Source organism: Paroedura picta, chromosome 1, assembly GCF_049243985.1.
Source record: "Paroedura picta isolate Pp20150507F chromosome 1, Ppicta_v3.0, whole genome shotgun sequence".
NCBI lineage: Eukaryota > Metazoa > Chordata > Lepidosauria > Squamata > Gekkonidae > Paroedura > Paroedura picta.
In genome coordinates, this window is record NC_135369.1 from 201,246,809 (window position 1) to 201,261,508 (window position 14,700).

Sequence of the window (14,700 nt, forward strand, 5' to 3'; positions counted from 1 at the left end):
CCACATTTGTGGCATTCTCCCCCTTCCACCACCACCCCCCATTCCTGCTCTGGCATTGTTAAGGGTTAACTGAATGTCCCAGTGCCAAATCCCAGGTCTGTAGCCGTGGGCAGGAATAGCACCCTGACCTGGACAGCCCAGGCTAACATGACCTTGTGAGATCTTGGAAGCGAAGCAGAGTTGACCCAGGTAGTATTAGGATGGGACGTCTAGGGTTACCACACAGAGGCAGGCAATGCCAACCAATTGTGTTCATCTCTTGCACTGACCTGAGGGACTCAAGCTATCCCAAGTTGGTCAGCTCTCAGAAGTTCAGCAAAGTTGTCCCTGGGTAGTTCTTGGATGGGAGGACACCAAGGGAGAGCAGGGTTGCTATGCAGAGGCTGGTCATGGCAAACCACCTCTCAGCCTCTCTTTCCTTGAAAAACCCTACAGGGTTGCCATAAATCAGCCATGACTTGATGGCCCTTTCTACCAGTGAGAGATTCACTTGGAGAATCAGTGGAAGATGGGGGAAAGCCTCCAATTCAGGGGTGATTGTCCAGAGTGATTCTCGTCATTGGGGACTAAATCTCTTCTCAGGGGTGTTGTTTTGCTTCCACAGAACCAGGGGTAATCAAACTGCGGCCCTCCAGATGTCCATGGACCACAATTCCCAGAAGCCCCTGCCAGCAAATGCTGGCAGGGGCTTCTGGGAATTGTGGTCCATGGATATCTGGAGGGCCGCAGTTTGACTACCTCTGCACAGAACTATGGGAAGGGGCCCTGGCTCACTGCTAGAAGTTTGCTTTCCATGCAAAAGTTTCCAGGTTCCTGGCATCTCCACTTATAAGCGGATGATGTGAAAGACCTCAGAGAGCTCCAGAGAGCTAAACTTCTGAGATCTGACAAACTTGGGCAAGCTTGAGACACTCAGATCAATACAAGAGAATTGCGAACTTGTTAGATCTTATGGTCAGATTTGTTATAAGGCAGCTGTAACAATTGCCTGGGCAATTGTGAGTCTACTAGAGATAAGGTTCCTACTAGAACCTTACTGGAGTCAATTAGAGATAAGCTTTTTAGGCTTCCCCAAATATTATAGACTAGGAATAAAGCCCGCTGTAAAAAAAATACAGCGGGCGCTAGCCATTCCCAACCGTCCTGGCAGCGCTGCCTAGGTGGGTGGGAAGGGCTTGGCCCTCCCAAACTTCCCCCCCAGGGAAAAAGTCTCCCCAGGTCCCAGGGAGGGCCATCGCAGGGGGCTGGGGAGTCCTTTTCCTCCCCCCCCCCAAGGAAAAAGCCTCCCCAGGGCGTTTTTGCTTGGGGGGGAACGCTCCCCAGGTCCCGGGGAGGACAGTCGGTGGCTCGCTGACCTGCCGATTGTTGCCTTGCTGAGCCGCTGATCGTCGTCACCGGGGCCTGGGGAGGGTTTTTCCTTCCCCCCCCCAAGCAAAAACGCTCCCCAGGCCCCAGGGAGGACGATCGGCGGCTCGCTGACCTGCCGATCGTGCTCCCCGGGGCGTGGGGAGTGTTTTTCCTCTGTCGTCCGGAAGGCCGCAGAAGAATGGGCGGCCCCACCCCACAGAAGTGCGTGGGCGGGAGGGCACGGCAGAAGGCCGGGCTGCGGTACAGGATGGCAGATTGGCGGGCAGGGACGGCGTGGGGAAGGGAGCAGCGGCCACAAGATCGTTGGCGAACAGGCGGCAGGCAGGCTGTTTTGAGGGCGGCGAAGGTAGGGAAGTTGCGGCTGTTCCTGGGTGCGCAGGCGGGCCCCCAGCGTCCCCGGGGAAGGTGGTCGGTGGGGCGAGTGGAGGCCAGTGCTGGGCCAGGCGGGCAGAGTCTGCGTGTGTGTGGGGGTGTAGGAGTAGACTCTGGGCAGCGGGGGCGGCACTCCTTGAGGCCCCCCCCAGACTAAGGCGGCTGCGTGGGTGTCACGAAAGGAGCAGGCTGCTCCTTTTCCCAGCGTTGAGGGACCTGGGCCGGGAAAGGAGCAGGGACGCAGAGGTGATATGATCACCATCTTCAAATACTTGAAGGGCTGTAACCTAGAGAATGAAGTAGAGTTGTTTTCTGTTGCCCCAGAACGAATGGGACTAAATTATTTCAAAAGAAGTTACAGCTAAAAGTTCCTGACAGTTAAGTGGCTCCTCAGTGGAACAGGCTTCCTCTGGAAGTGGTGGATTCTCCTTTGGAAGTTTTTAAGCAGAGGCTATATAACCATCTGACAAAAATGCTGATTCTGTGAACTTAAGCATATTGTGAGCAGAAGGCCTTGTACTGGTGTTGGTGGTGAAGAGGACGAAAGTGACGCTTGGGGGGGGGGGAGCAATGCCCCAACTGGAGACAGTTCAATTTTTCCACTTCCTGACATATGCCCTATTGCAGCCTGCAGCAAAAAAGGCAGATTTAAAGCAGGGCAACGGAGAGCCTGAGTTGAGCCAGGCCTGGGTCTGCCCTGGGCTGGGCCCGATTCCATCAGGAAACAGGAATTTGCTCCGCTTGCCAAATCCCCCGTGTGGAAGCAGTCCCCTTGAGAAATGTTCTTCTTGCATTTCCTTCTTCCCCTCTGCATATGTGTACTGGGGATCTATCTTGCTGTATAAATCTCTGCAGGAAAAATATAAAAATTGACCTCTGTTTGAGATTTTTACTAGACAGGACAGACAGGTTACTGTCCAGGAGCATTTTGGAGGGCAAGACTGAAAAAGACATGATGGCAGAAGGCCTTTATCTGGAAGTGACATCACAAGGTCACATCATACTGCCCCTCCCTCTTGTTTCCCATTGGGTGGAGGAAACAGTATCATGGAATGCCGTGATGACGTCACCACACTGAGGGATAAGGCCACCCCTCCATTTTGCCTCATGCTGCTCCACTGAGAGGGAGCCCCCGGGTTTGCCACAGCCAGCAACCTGGTGAGTCTTATGGTCTAATGCAGGGGTAGTCAACCTGTGGTCCTCCAGATGTCCATGGCCTACAATTCCCATGAGCCCCTGCCAGCATTCGTTGGCAGGGGCTCATGGGAATTGTAGGCCATGGACATCTGGAGGACCACAGGTTGACTACCCCTGGTCTAATGGGTCAGCAGCTTAATGGTCTAATGGTCTGGCTCAGCGGCTTTGTATGTTCAGCTCTAGCTCCTCCATTGACTGTGCCTTTATGTAGAAACGTTCAACTCAGACTCTCACATACAGAGCATCTTAGAATACGTGCAGCTGAAAGATATAGGTTGGATGCAGGCCCCCTTTTTCAGCTCCATCTCACCCAGTTGTTCTCCTTGTGACAGCTTTCCCCTATGCAGGTTTTGTGGCCTTTTTCAACGGGCAGAGAAAACCCCTCCCCCAGAAAAGCTGGATGGATCCAACTTTTTATGTGATGGACAAAGCCCTGGCACAGGGGGGGGGGGGAATGAGTGATTTGCGAGAACAAAAACTCAGTGCGTTGGAATGGGATGTCATTTCCTCTAGTCCACTGAAATTCCTGCCATGAATAATACATGGCTCCTTTTAATGCCTGCTTCAGAAACACTTTTCCCTCTGGAGGAATGAAATGTATAAATTTAATTACCCGCATTTTGGTCATTTGTTTTCTGCATTGGAGATGTCGTCACAGCCACATTGGAAGCTCAGCTGGGCTTATTCTTCTTAGTGGACACCGTGATACATGGGAATTATGGGCGGTGGGATGGGGGGGTGGTTTTCTTTTGAGAATATCGTTGCTTAGAATATGCCAAAGGGAAATGTTAAGTGGCAAGCTCCTCCACACAAAAGCAGGCCACAGATTAAAACAGCGTCTGATTTATCCTGTGTTCCAGTCATAGAAACTGCAAAATAAAGCTTTTTTCTGTCTCTATATATAGCTGTGTCTTCGATATTTCCTCTGGTCAACACTGTGTAATTGTTGAACCTGAGGTAGAATTCTAACTCTAGAAGAAAGGAGGCCTCTCCCGATTATATCTGGTCACTGCTGATGGTCTACCTTAATTTTAATTATCTAAATATTATTTTCTGTTAATCCAGGTGTCCCCAACTTGGTCCCTGTGGCTGCCATGGTACCTGCTGGCACTCTTTCTAGCACCTGACTAGTGTTTTCAGAGCCAGGCCAGTCTGTTACCCAGCAGGGCTTCTGATTGACAGCTGAAGATTTGATGGGCTGTGCAGCTTTTAAAAGTTGCTTCAGCAGCGGCTACCACCGCTGCACAATATTTTAAACACATTTAAAAGGGCATGCTGCTAAATGGAGCCTCTGTCTGGAATGCTAAAAACTTACCATCATAGTTATGTATAATCTCGATTGCTAAAATTTTGTAGTCAGCCCCATCTTTGGCAGAGCCATTTTATGATTAGCTCCTCCTCCCATGGATTTAGGTAACTTTTGTAAAGATGGTGCTGGTCTTAGGGTTGTGCGATTCGGCCACCGAAGCGTCCGTTCGCTCCGTGCGCAGCCAGCGCTGTGGCGCTGGCTGTGCACGGAGCGAACGGACGCTTCGGTGGCCGAATCACACAATCCTAGCTGCTGGTTGTCTTGATGGAAGATCTCTGGCACCAAGTGGTTAGGGGCGGTTCAGCTATCCTCATGATGTTAGATCTGTCAATCTCATTTGACACGGTTGACCATGAATTTTTAGTTTGACGCCTCACCGGGGCCTAGTCTGCACACAATAGATAATGCACTTTCAATGCACTTTAGAAGTAAATTATCCTGTTCTGCACAGGAAAATCCAGCTGCCAAAGCACATTGAAAGTGCATTATCCTCTGTGTGCAGACTAGGCCCAGGTCCGGGATCAAAATCTCCATGTGGAGGAGGAGTGGGGAACCACACCTGGCTTGCCAGTTTAGAAGCCTCTTCGGAACTACAGGATCATCAGTGTGATGTCAGCTCTTTTCTAATGCTATAGGACTCCAAAGTGTTTATTAAAAATAATCTGGATTATGTGTCAGAATTCAAAAAGTGGCTGCAACCCCTGTGTTAACCTAACTTAACCCAAGTAAAAGGTTAAAGGTAAACGGTTAAATAACCAGGTACTCTGGGGGTGTACTTTAAGACAGATCAAATCAAGAATAACAAAGGTGGTTTGCATATACCTGCCTTGACATCTTGCACTAACTCATCTTGCACTTACGCATTTGTACTTGCCACTTACTTGTTCACCTGTATTTTGCCCCCCCAGAATGCCCAAGCAAGCTACGATTTCAGCAGCAACGACCCCTACCCATACCCGCGCTATACTGACGATTGGTTTAACAGGTAAAGAGCACGTCTGATTACTTTGGTTTGTAGGAACTGCTGCCACCTTGCCGGCTGCCCTGGTGACCACTTCAGCATGGCACAGGACTGGCTATGCGGACCTATGCAGATTTAATCCGGTTGAAGGCCACTGAATTCAACAGGACTGAAGTGGAGTAAGGTCGCATAGGACTGCGTGGATCATTGGTTGACTGTGCGGATGCAACAACCCACTCATCCCATGCAGATAAGGGCATGCGTGTTGCAAGCATTCCTTTCAAATGACCGTTGCAAAGAAAGCGTCTCACTCCCAAGTGGAGAAGGAAAACATGTCCTTGGGAGGTCTGCAGGGTATTCATGGTGATCCCAGGTACAGAAGCCCAACTAAACATTACTGCAGCTGCATGTCCCCGTGGCAACTGGTATGGACAACCCAGTGATGGGCCTGATGCTGACTAGGACAGAAGCACAGGGAGTGGAGGGATGTCCACCTGCACTCACCCACCCCGCCATTTTGGGGCACTGAAATGACCCACAGGGAGGTCACACAGCATGGAATGCTTTGGCTACCAAAGAGCCCCTGCAGGGGGCGGTAGAAGCCCTTCCTCTCCCTACATTGTTTTCCTGCTCAAAATCAGGACCCGAGTGCTTTTCACACATGAAGAAGAGGAAGAAGGAGAGTTGGTTTGCATATTCTGCTTTTCACAACCCAAAGAACTCTCAAAGTGGTTTACAATGGCTTTCCCTTTCTCTCCCCACATCAGACCCCCCCGTGAGGTAGGTGAGGCTGAGAGAGCCAGATTAGAAGCCGCTGCTCTTCACCACGACAACAAGCTGACCACAGGATCTTGCAGCTGCAGTATGGCTGCAAGTGTCCATGATGAAATGACGAAAAAGGGTAATGCCTAGTTTGGCTTCAGGTGATGGCATGGAAAAGCCTTTCCCAGCTCTTCCACTATGGAAGAACTCTGGATGGCCTGAGAAATGACTCAGATTCCAAAGAGGATGGACACGGCTGGAAGGAGGTGAATTTTGCCAATTCCCCATTCCTTCCACTCCCTTGATGCTATTCCTGAGTGGAGGGTTCCTTATCTCCCAAGAGTGAGGCTTGGTGGGACATTTGAGGCTATATAGGAGCAGGGAGGTAAGAATCTTGCACTCTGTGGATGGCAATCCCTTCCATGTCTGGAAATGCTCTGTGAGGTCCAATGCAATGTCTAAACCAGGGACTTTGTGAGCTTTTCTGCACATTAAAAAATATAGCGTTACTCCAGCACAATTGAGTAACGCTAGAAAAAACCATGCCTCCAGCAATTCCTCACCTCCTGGGTCCTCTGCTGCCCTCTTGCATGTTTTGCCACTCCGCACGCCTGCTTGAAATGGTGGAAGAGGGAAACGCACTAGACATGGTCCTCTCTTCCGTCTGTCAGTCAAGACAGGCAGCCAATCACCTTTCTCCCTCTTTTAAAGGGACTGCAATGAGAGCTAATTTTTTAAAAATAAAAGTTCTCAGTTTAAACGCCTTTTCATCTATTCCTAGATACATAGGGCTTTTTTTTCTTACTGCCACCCCTCTTTGAATCCTGAGCCTCCAAGCCTCCATGAAAATGATATTTTTCCTGATTTTGGGGGGGAGGGAAGGAAGAGGCATGATTTGTATGTAAACTGGAGGGGGAAAGTTTTATTTTGTTTGCTCTGCCTGGGCGATTGTATACCTATTTGTTGCTCCAGGCAGTTTGTATCAAAAAAGAAAAGAAAAGAAAAGAAAAGAAAAGAAAAGAAAAGAAGCCCCGCCCCCGGGAGAAGGGAGAGGGAGACAGGTGCGAGGGCAGGCTCTGGAGCCAGAGATAGTGCTACTTCAGCTACTCACATTCTCTTGGTGTGTGGCTTGCTGGTAGCTCTCCTCCCGCTATTGCTGCATCGTTGGGGGAATCCAGTTTATGTGATTCCCCCACTAGCGCCTTATGAGATTCCCCCACTAGCAGCAAACTAGCTGCCAGTTTGCTGCTGGGTCGTTGGATGCTGACAATGTTGTGCAAAGCACCAGAAACATGGCGTTTGCAAAAGGTAAGTAGTTCACTATTTTCCTGGGTGTAGAAATGCCCTGTCTCTTTTCTAGGCATAAGGAGATATGCTAGGCAGAGTGGAGCACTTTGAAAAGGCAAAGGTCCCATGAGCAATAGGACTCCAGATGGCTTATTTGTCTAAAGCAGGAGAAGTCTCCAGAGAAGTGAGCAGTGACTCATGAAAGCTCCTCCCCTCCCCTGGGCTCTTGCCCTTTTTTCCTGCAACAGACAGACTAACATGGGAACCCACCTTGAAGTCTCTGAAGAAGCAAACCAGGACTCAGGAAACCTTCTCCACTGCCGCCAATTCTATCGGTCTGGACGGTGCTACTGAACTCTTGCTCTTTTCTAATGCTCCAAAGGACTCCAAAGTGCTTATTAAAAATAATCTGGATTATGTCCAGGGTTTGTTTGTTTGTTTGCTTGCATCTAAGAAGCTGCTTCCATAACAGAAATCTAAAAATTGGATGCTGTGATACTACATGGAGTTGATCTTTCCCTCATGGTCTCCTGGGTTTATCACCATCTGCCATCCCCTGACCGCAAGAGCATTCCTTCTTCATTCAGATATGTGACAGGAAGACGCACAACACAGTGAATGCTGCTCCCCAACACTGCCTCTTCTACACAGAACCTTTCTGTTCCTTATGAGACATAGGTCTTGAGCAATGAATAGCGGTCATTTGTCTCTTCTCCGCGGCTTGAATGCTACACGCTAGCCACAGGGCTGAGTAGCCATGAACGCACCATGGCCCAGAGCTGCTGCAATTGATAGCACACCAGTAGTAGGTAGGGCCGCCAGGCTTCAGCCAGGAACTTCTGGGGGCAGTAAGGGGGTGGGGCATGGTGACCTGTGTCCTGCCTTCACTGACATCACTTCCTGTAAAATCTGGAAGTATTATTGCCTGACAGTCTAGGGCAGGGGTAGTCAAACTGCGGCCCTCCAGATGTCCATGGACTACAATTCCCAGGAGCCCCTGCCAGCGAATGCTGGCAGGGGCTCTTGGGAATTGTAGTCCATGGACATCTGGAGGGCCGCAGTTTGACTACCCCTGGTCTAGGGTTTTCAAGAACTCTATGAGAATTGGCACATGCTTCCAATCCCCCTCCCTCATTTCCTCCCACAGGCCATTCAGTTGTTGGCGGCACAGGAAGGGGTCTCTGGCTAGATCCAAGTAACTTAGCAGCTGGTTTCAGTTGGGCTTGCATATGGGCAGGATGGAAATCTCTGTTACACTGGAGGGAAATGCAGATGCTCATGTGCCACTTAATGAAATCATTGCAGTCTTTGGAATTCCTGTCACCAGATTATGGGAGTGAAATTTCTGACAGTTGCTAGCCCTGTACAAAGGCCCCCTTGCACACTGACTGAAGTCACAGAGAGGGAGAGCAGGCCTGCCCCCTGCGTCCAGGGGGAAACTGGTTCCTGACTGCAGTGTCTGTATGGTGGTCACCAGTGTTCAGAAAGCAGCACTGAGTATTGCAGGGAGGGAGCATACATGCAGACACTTCCTCTACATGTCGACATGGTGATCAAGTGGAGGCAGGAAATGGCACCTTTCCTCTCCTTTGGGTAGAGAAAAGCAGCATATAAGAACCAACTCTTCTTCTTCCTCCTCTTCCTCTTCTTCTCCTCCTTCTTCTCTACATGTCGACATGGTGATCAAGTGGAGGCAGGAAATGGCACCTTTCCTCTCCTTCGGGTAGAGAAAAGCGGCATATAAGAACCAACTCTTCTTCTTCCTCCTCTTCCTCTTCTTCTTCTTTTTCTCCTCCTCCTTCTTCTTCTTCTCTACGTGTCGACATGGTGATCAAGTGGTGGCAGGAAAGGGCTCCTTTTCTCTCCTTCGGGTAGAGAAAAGTGGCATATGAGAACCAACTCTTCTTCTTCTTCTTCTTCCTCTTCCTTGTCTTCTTCTTCTCCTCCTCCTCCTCCTTCTTCTTTTTGTTCTCTACATCAGTGGTCCCCAACCTGCGGCCATGGCGCCGGGCCATGGCGCCGTGCCGCGGCTCCCTCTCCCCCCCCCCCCCCGCAGTAAAAAACTTCCCAGGCCGCAAGCTTGCGGCCTGGGAAGCTTCTTACTGCGGGAGGGCGGGGAGAGGGAATCAGGGCCGGACCGTGCGGGCGCGGCCCGCAGGCGCGGCCCGATGAGCGGGCGCGGTCTGATGCCCTGCCAGTCCCCAGCCTCAGAAAGGTTGGGGACCACTGCTCTACATGTCGACGTGGTGATCAAGTGGAGGCAGGAAATGGCACCTTTCCTTTCCTTTGGGTAGAGAAAAGCGGCATATAAGAACCAACTCTTCTTCTTCCTCCTCTTCCTCTTCCTCTTCTTCTTCTCCTCCTCCTCCTCCTCCTTCTTCTTCTCTACATGTCGACATGGTGATCAAGTGGAGGCAGGAAATGGCACCTTTCCTCTCCTTCGGGTAGAGAAAAGCGGCATATAAGAACCAACTCTTCTTCTTCTTCTTCTTCTTCTTCTTCTTCTTCTTCTTCTTCTTCTTCTTCTTCTCTACATGTTGAAATGGTGATCAAGTGGAGGCAGGAAATGGCACCATTGCATTCATATGCCTGCTCCCCTCTCCGGCATTTAGCCGGTGCATGACTAGGCTGTCTGTGCAGGGCAAGGTCTCCCTTTGGGGGCATGAAGCAGAAGCTGGAAGGTGGCCCTCCAGCCGCTTCCTCACCAGGACTCCCTACTGGCCTGCATCAGCTTCTCTGCAAGTGTCATTGGGTAGAGTTAGAAAATTGCTGGGGATTTGGGGGTGGATTTGGGCAGTGTTTGTGGCCATAGGGAGCTTTTGGGGGATACGATGGCCACAAGTTCACCTGCCAAAGCAGCTATTTCCTGCAAGGGAACTGATCTCTGCCATTTGGCCATCAGTTGTAATTCTGGGAGAACTCCATGCAACCTTCCCTGGCCCTCAGGGAGAAGAACAGCATGAGCCCTTCTGTTGGAAGGAAGGGAGGGAGGGAGGGAGGGAGGGAGGGGGGGAGGGAGGAAGGAAGGAAGGGAGGGAGGGAGGGACTGGATATCATTATAATAAATATTAGTGACTGGTTTCCAATGGACAACCTTGATGGTCCCCTGTATAACAATGCACACCTATCAGGTCTCAAAAGAATTCTGTCCAGAGATAAAAATGAAAGAGGTTTTTGCCCCAGGTTCCCGAGTATTTTTCCCCAGAACACCAAGATCCCCATTTAAAGGGTAGGCAATGGTTTCCTCCAACCACCCCCACCCCCACCACGAAGGTTTTGTGGGTGTGAGCACAGGTTCATGTCACCCCACCAGCAGCCTCTGAGGAGGATCAAAGTGCCAGAGCTTTCTCATTGGCGATCCTGCCTTTTCCGCCTAGTGCAGAACATCACTACCCCTCTACAGAAAAAACCTGACATTTAACGAAAGCTCCTCAATTAATTTGTGAAGGGAAAAAGGCAGTGTTATGAAGTTCTGGGCTTCAAAGACCCTTGGGCCTCTGCATTTCCCTGCCTTCTCTTCCTCTTCTTGCAGGAAAGGGGCCTGGGAAAGAATGGAAACAGATTTCATAACTAACACTAGCTCGTGTCCTTTCCATTGTCATTCAGCACATATATTCGGATAGACCGTTTACGCCAGGGGTGGGCAAACTGCGGCCCTCCAGATGTCCCTGGATTACAATTCCCATGAGCCCCTGCCAGCGAATGCTGGCAGGGGCTCATGGGAATTGCAGTCCAGGGACATCTGGAGGGCCACAGTTTGCCTACCCCTGGTTTTTCACTGGGAACTTCACTGCCCCAGCTCCCGTGCAGGAGCACAAATTGTGAGCGGATGAGGCACACCAGGCCAAATGCTCCCCCGTGTGCATGCAGGAAGAGGTGGGGCAACCTGCCATGACTAAAACTCCAGCCTACAGCCTGGCATGAAACCTCCAGTGCGTAAATGGTCATACTGAAACCCTGCCTTTCCTCTCCAGTGGGGCCAAAAACAGTTGGTGACATGTTATTTCCTTCTCCATTTTATCTTTGCAACAAGCCTGTGAGGTAAGTGAGGCTGAGGGTTGATAGTACCATATCATCCATGTGAGCGGGCCTCTACAGCCTAGTCAGATTCTCTAGAGCAGGGGTAGTCAACCTGTGGTCCTCTAGATGTTCATGGACTACAATTCCCATGAGCCCCTGCCAGCAACTGCTGGCAGGGGCTCATGGGAATTGTAGTCCATGAACATCTAGAGAACCACTGGTTGACTGCCCCTGCTCTAGACACTACATGCTGGCAGGGGCTCATGGGAATTGTAGTCCGTGGGCATCTGGAGAGCCACAGTTTGGCCACCCTTGCTCTCTAGCTTGCAGGCTTGTCTTTTCCTAGGAAAAAAACGATTGCAAGTTAGTTGGACTTTTTGCATACTGCTGCAGAACTCATTGGCCACTGGCAAGTCACACTGTTTGTTACGGCCACAGTCCAAACTCTTCCCACAAGGGCACCCAAAGGCTGAGGACCCACATAAGTCATAATGTGGCCTCACTTATTAGACCAAGGTTCTCCTTCAATATAATGTTGTCAGGACAGTCAAGCTACAACAAATAAAATAGCACATTAGATATGCATTCTATGTTTTGCACGTATAAAATTGAAAACATTTGGGGTCTGGAGGCCATTTCCCTGACCGTGGCTGCCATTGCCTGCAGCAGCAAAAGAAATACCTTTCTAAATCGCCAGAATCCTCTGCACTCCTAGGTCACTTCTAGGGGGAAGCCTGGAAGTGAGGTAGGATGGCTCTAGGAATTGCCTGAAACTCGATGGTAAAACGAGAGAGCTTCCGTTGATTCCTAGAGCTTCTCTACATTATTTCCAGGTTTTCCCTGGAAATGATGTAGTAGCAAAGACGTTGTAGCTTCTCCCCTAATTTCCCTACCCACAACCCCCCCCCCACACACACACACCAGTTGCCATTGGCAACTCTAGTTGGATGGTGCATAATTGTACTTTCCTTGACTCATCCAGCAGCTTAACATGGGGCTCCTAATTGTCTTCTGTCAAGATGCTAATAAGGTTTGAGCCCATTAAATTTCAGCAGTGCTAGAAAATTGGTTTCCCCAGCCCATTCGCTTTGTCCAAATTGCAGCAGACAGGAATCTGACATTTCAAACTCCTGATGCCACCGGGACTGCGATGGCCTTGCTACTGACATTCTTGAAACCCCTCAGCAAAAGAGAGTGGGCCGCTGCTGAAAGGCAGCACTGCCGTGCAGGAAGAACAGCGTTCCAGGCGTCTGCAGTAGCTTCCTTTGTCTTCTGTCTTGATGTCAAAAAAGACTAGCATAACGTCTACATACAATACCCTTTCCTCTGCAAGGGGGTCATCCACCAGGAAACCTCCGCTGTATTCCAGCCTAAGAGCTAGTTCAAGGCACTGTGGAATGCCGCAACCTGCCCACACCTTTCATGCAGCCCACGGGTACTAGGAAATGCCTAGCAACGCCACCGTATTGCTCCTTTAATAGAAATCCCAATTAAAACCATGGGCTGCTGACGGGAATTTGTCTTGCAAGCCCACATTTCAAGACTGCCTGTCCCCCACCCCATGAGCGTTCCGTTGCTTCTTGTTGGCAGGAGAGTATTACTGGGATATTGGGTTAATATAGCAAAGCTTGCACAGTCAGAAGCATAAGCCTCCTGAGTGCAATAAACAAATGTTCCAAGAAAAGAAAAAGAAAAACAGAACCCTGCAAACTTACATTTCTCCAAGCAGGTTCAGTTCACAGTCAGAATGCAGCCTAAGGAGAGAAAGAAGCCCAATCTAGACTCCTTCCCCTCTCTCAAATGGGCACCTTGTCTGGCCTCAGGTGTGTGAGAGGAGGAGGGCCTTGTCTCTACAGGAGAGAGCTGCAGTGATGTGCATCTCCCTGGAGGACCATGCAAAGAGCGGGAGAGGACAAAGTGGGCAGCTCCCAGGTTAAGACAGTGAGTGACATTTCATCCAGGGAGACACCACCTATAAACACATAGAGAGATGTAGTGCCCCCCCCCCACACACACACACACACATACACACATACACAATAGTGGTAGATCTAAGGCAGGGGTAGTCAAACTGTGGCCCTCCAGATGTCCGTGGACTACAATTCCCAGGAGCCCCTGCCAGCATTCGCTGGCAGGGGCTCCTGGGAATTGTAGTCCACGGACATCTGGAGGGCCGCAGTTTGACTACCCCTAAGGCATGACCAGTACGGCTTGACTTGATTTTACCCTATAGATGGAAGGAGTCCGGAATATAACCTGATGTGCCATCACCTGGAAGTGATGCCTGCACATCAGGGTTGTTTGGTGGGCAAGACACTCTTGACTTGGACAGGGATGCAATTTCAGTACTTGCCATAGGAGGCGCTAGATCCACAGCTACACTCCTGTCCATCCCCTGTGTCCATGCTTGCTGAGTGGCTTTCTCCAGCTGGAGGCCGACCATATTCGGGCAGTCGTTTGGGATAAGCCACACCAGGGGCCTAGACAGATAGCCCGGTCCCAGTGCATTTTGCAAGGCTATCAACGGTGGGGAAGGAAATGAAGAAAATGATTTAACAGGCAGCAAAACAAGCAGACAGATGCAAAGCAAAACAAAAATCCTTTGAATATTTAGTGAGAATGACATAGTTTTCGATGAACAGATATGAGGTAGACCCTAGTCCTAACTACTCAGATAGGAAAACTGGAAGCCTTCCACGTTAAGCGACTCTTCCACTGGAGGAAATTCTTTCGTCTAGAAAAAGCAACTTGGTGGCTGTTAAGATCCACTCAAACATTTATTTATTTACTCCATTTCTGCTGTGAAGAACAAAGGAGCATCAGGTCCTTTCTCCCTAAGGAAGATCTCAAGGATCCCTCTCATCTCCTTTTCATCCTCACAACAGCCCTGTGAAGTAGGATCTCCAGGCATGAAGGGAGACTAGGAGAGCCAGGGGCATGCAGTTCAATGACAGTGTGATGTCAGTTCTGGGGAAACCTGGAGATTCCTCTCTAGGAATTGCTAGGAAATTGATGGTTTTATCATAGACTTTCTAGCAAATTGTAGAGAGGTGCAATGCGTCTACCTAGTTTTCCCAGATGTGATGTCACACGGTTGTTGGCAAGCATTCTTAACACATTTCTTCATCCCATAGCTGCTGGGATGCTGGTAGGCAAGCATCACAAGGGAAGTCTCCTGTCCCCAGTGGGCAGCCCTCCTGTGAGGTAGGTTAGGCTGAGACGGTGTGATTGGCCTAGGGTCACTCACTAAGCTTCCATGGCAGGTCTGAACCTGGCTCCGTGTTGAGTGCAGGCAGACAGCTGTGTGTGTGTGTGGGGGGGGGCGGTTCTCCTCCTAGGTGCCCCAAATTGTGCCAACCCTCCGTTATGGGTTGGATGGAATAAAGCCTGTGGCCGTGTTAATGCCATTCCTGAAAATCATGTC

General features: G+C 50.1%; 1 protein-coding gene across 1 annotated transcript in view; it reads left to right on the plus strand.

The window, feature by feature from the left end:
• PCSK2 (proprotein convertase subtilisin/kexin type 2) overlaps positions 1 to 14,700 on the plus strand; it is a 166,031-nt gene that overhangs the window by 121,608 nt on the left and 29,723 nt on the right. The window contains exon 6 of the mRNA XM_077316561.1: positions 5,155 to 5,231. Within this exon, the coding sequence (XP_077172676.1) occupies positions 5,155 to 5,231 (77 nt within the window). The remainder of the gene's footprint in view (positions 1 to 5,154; positions 5,232 to 14,700) is intronic.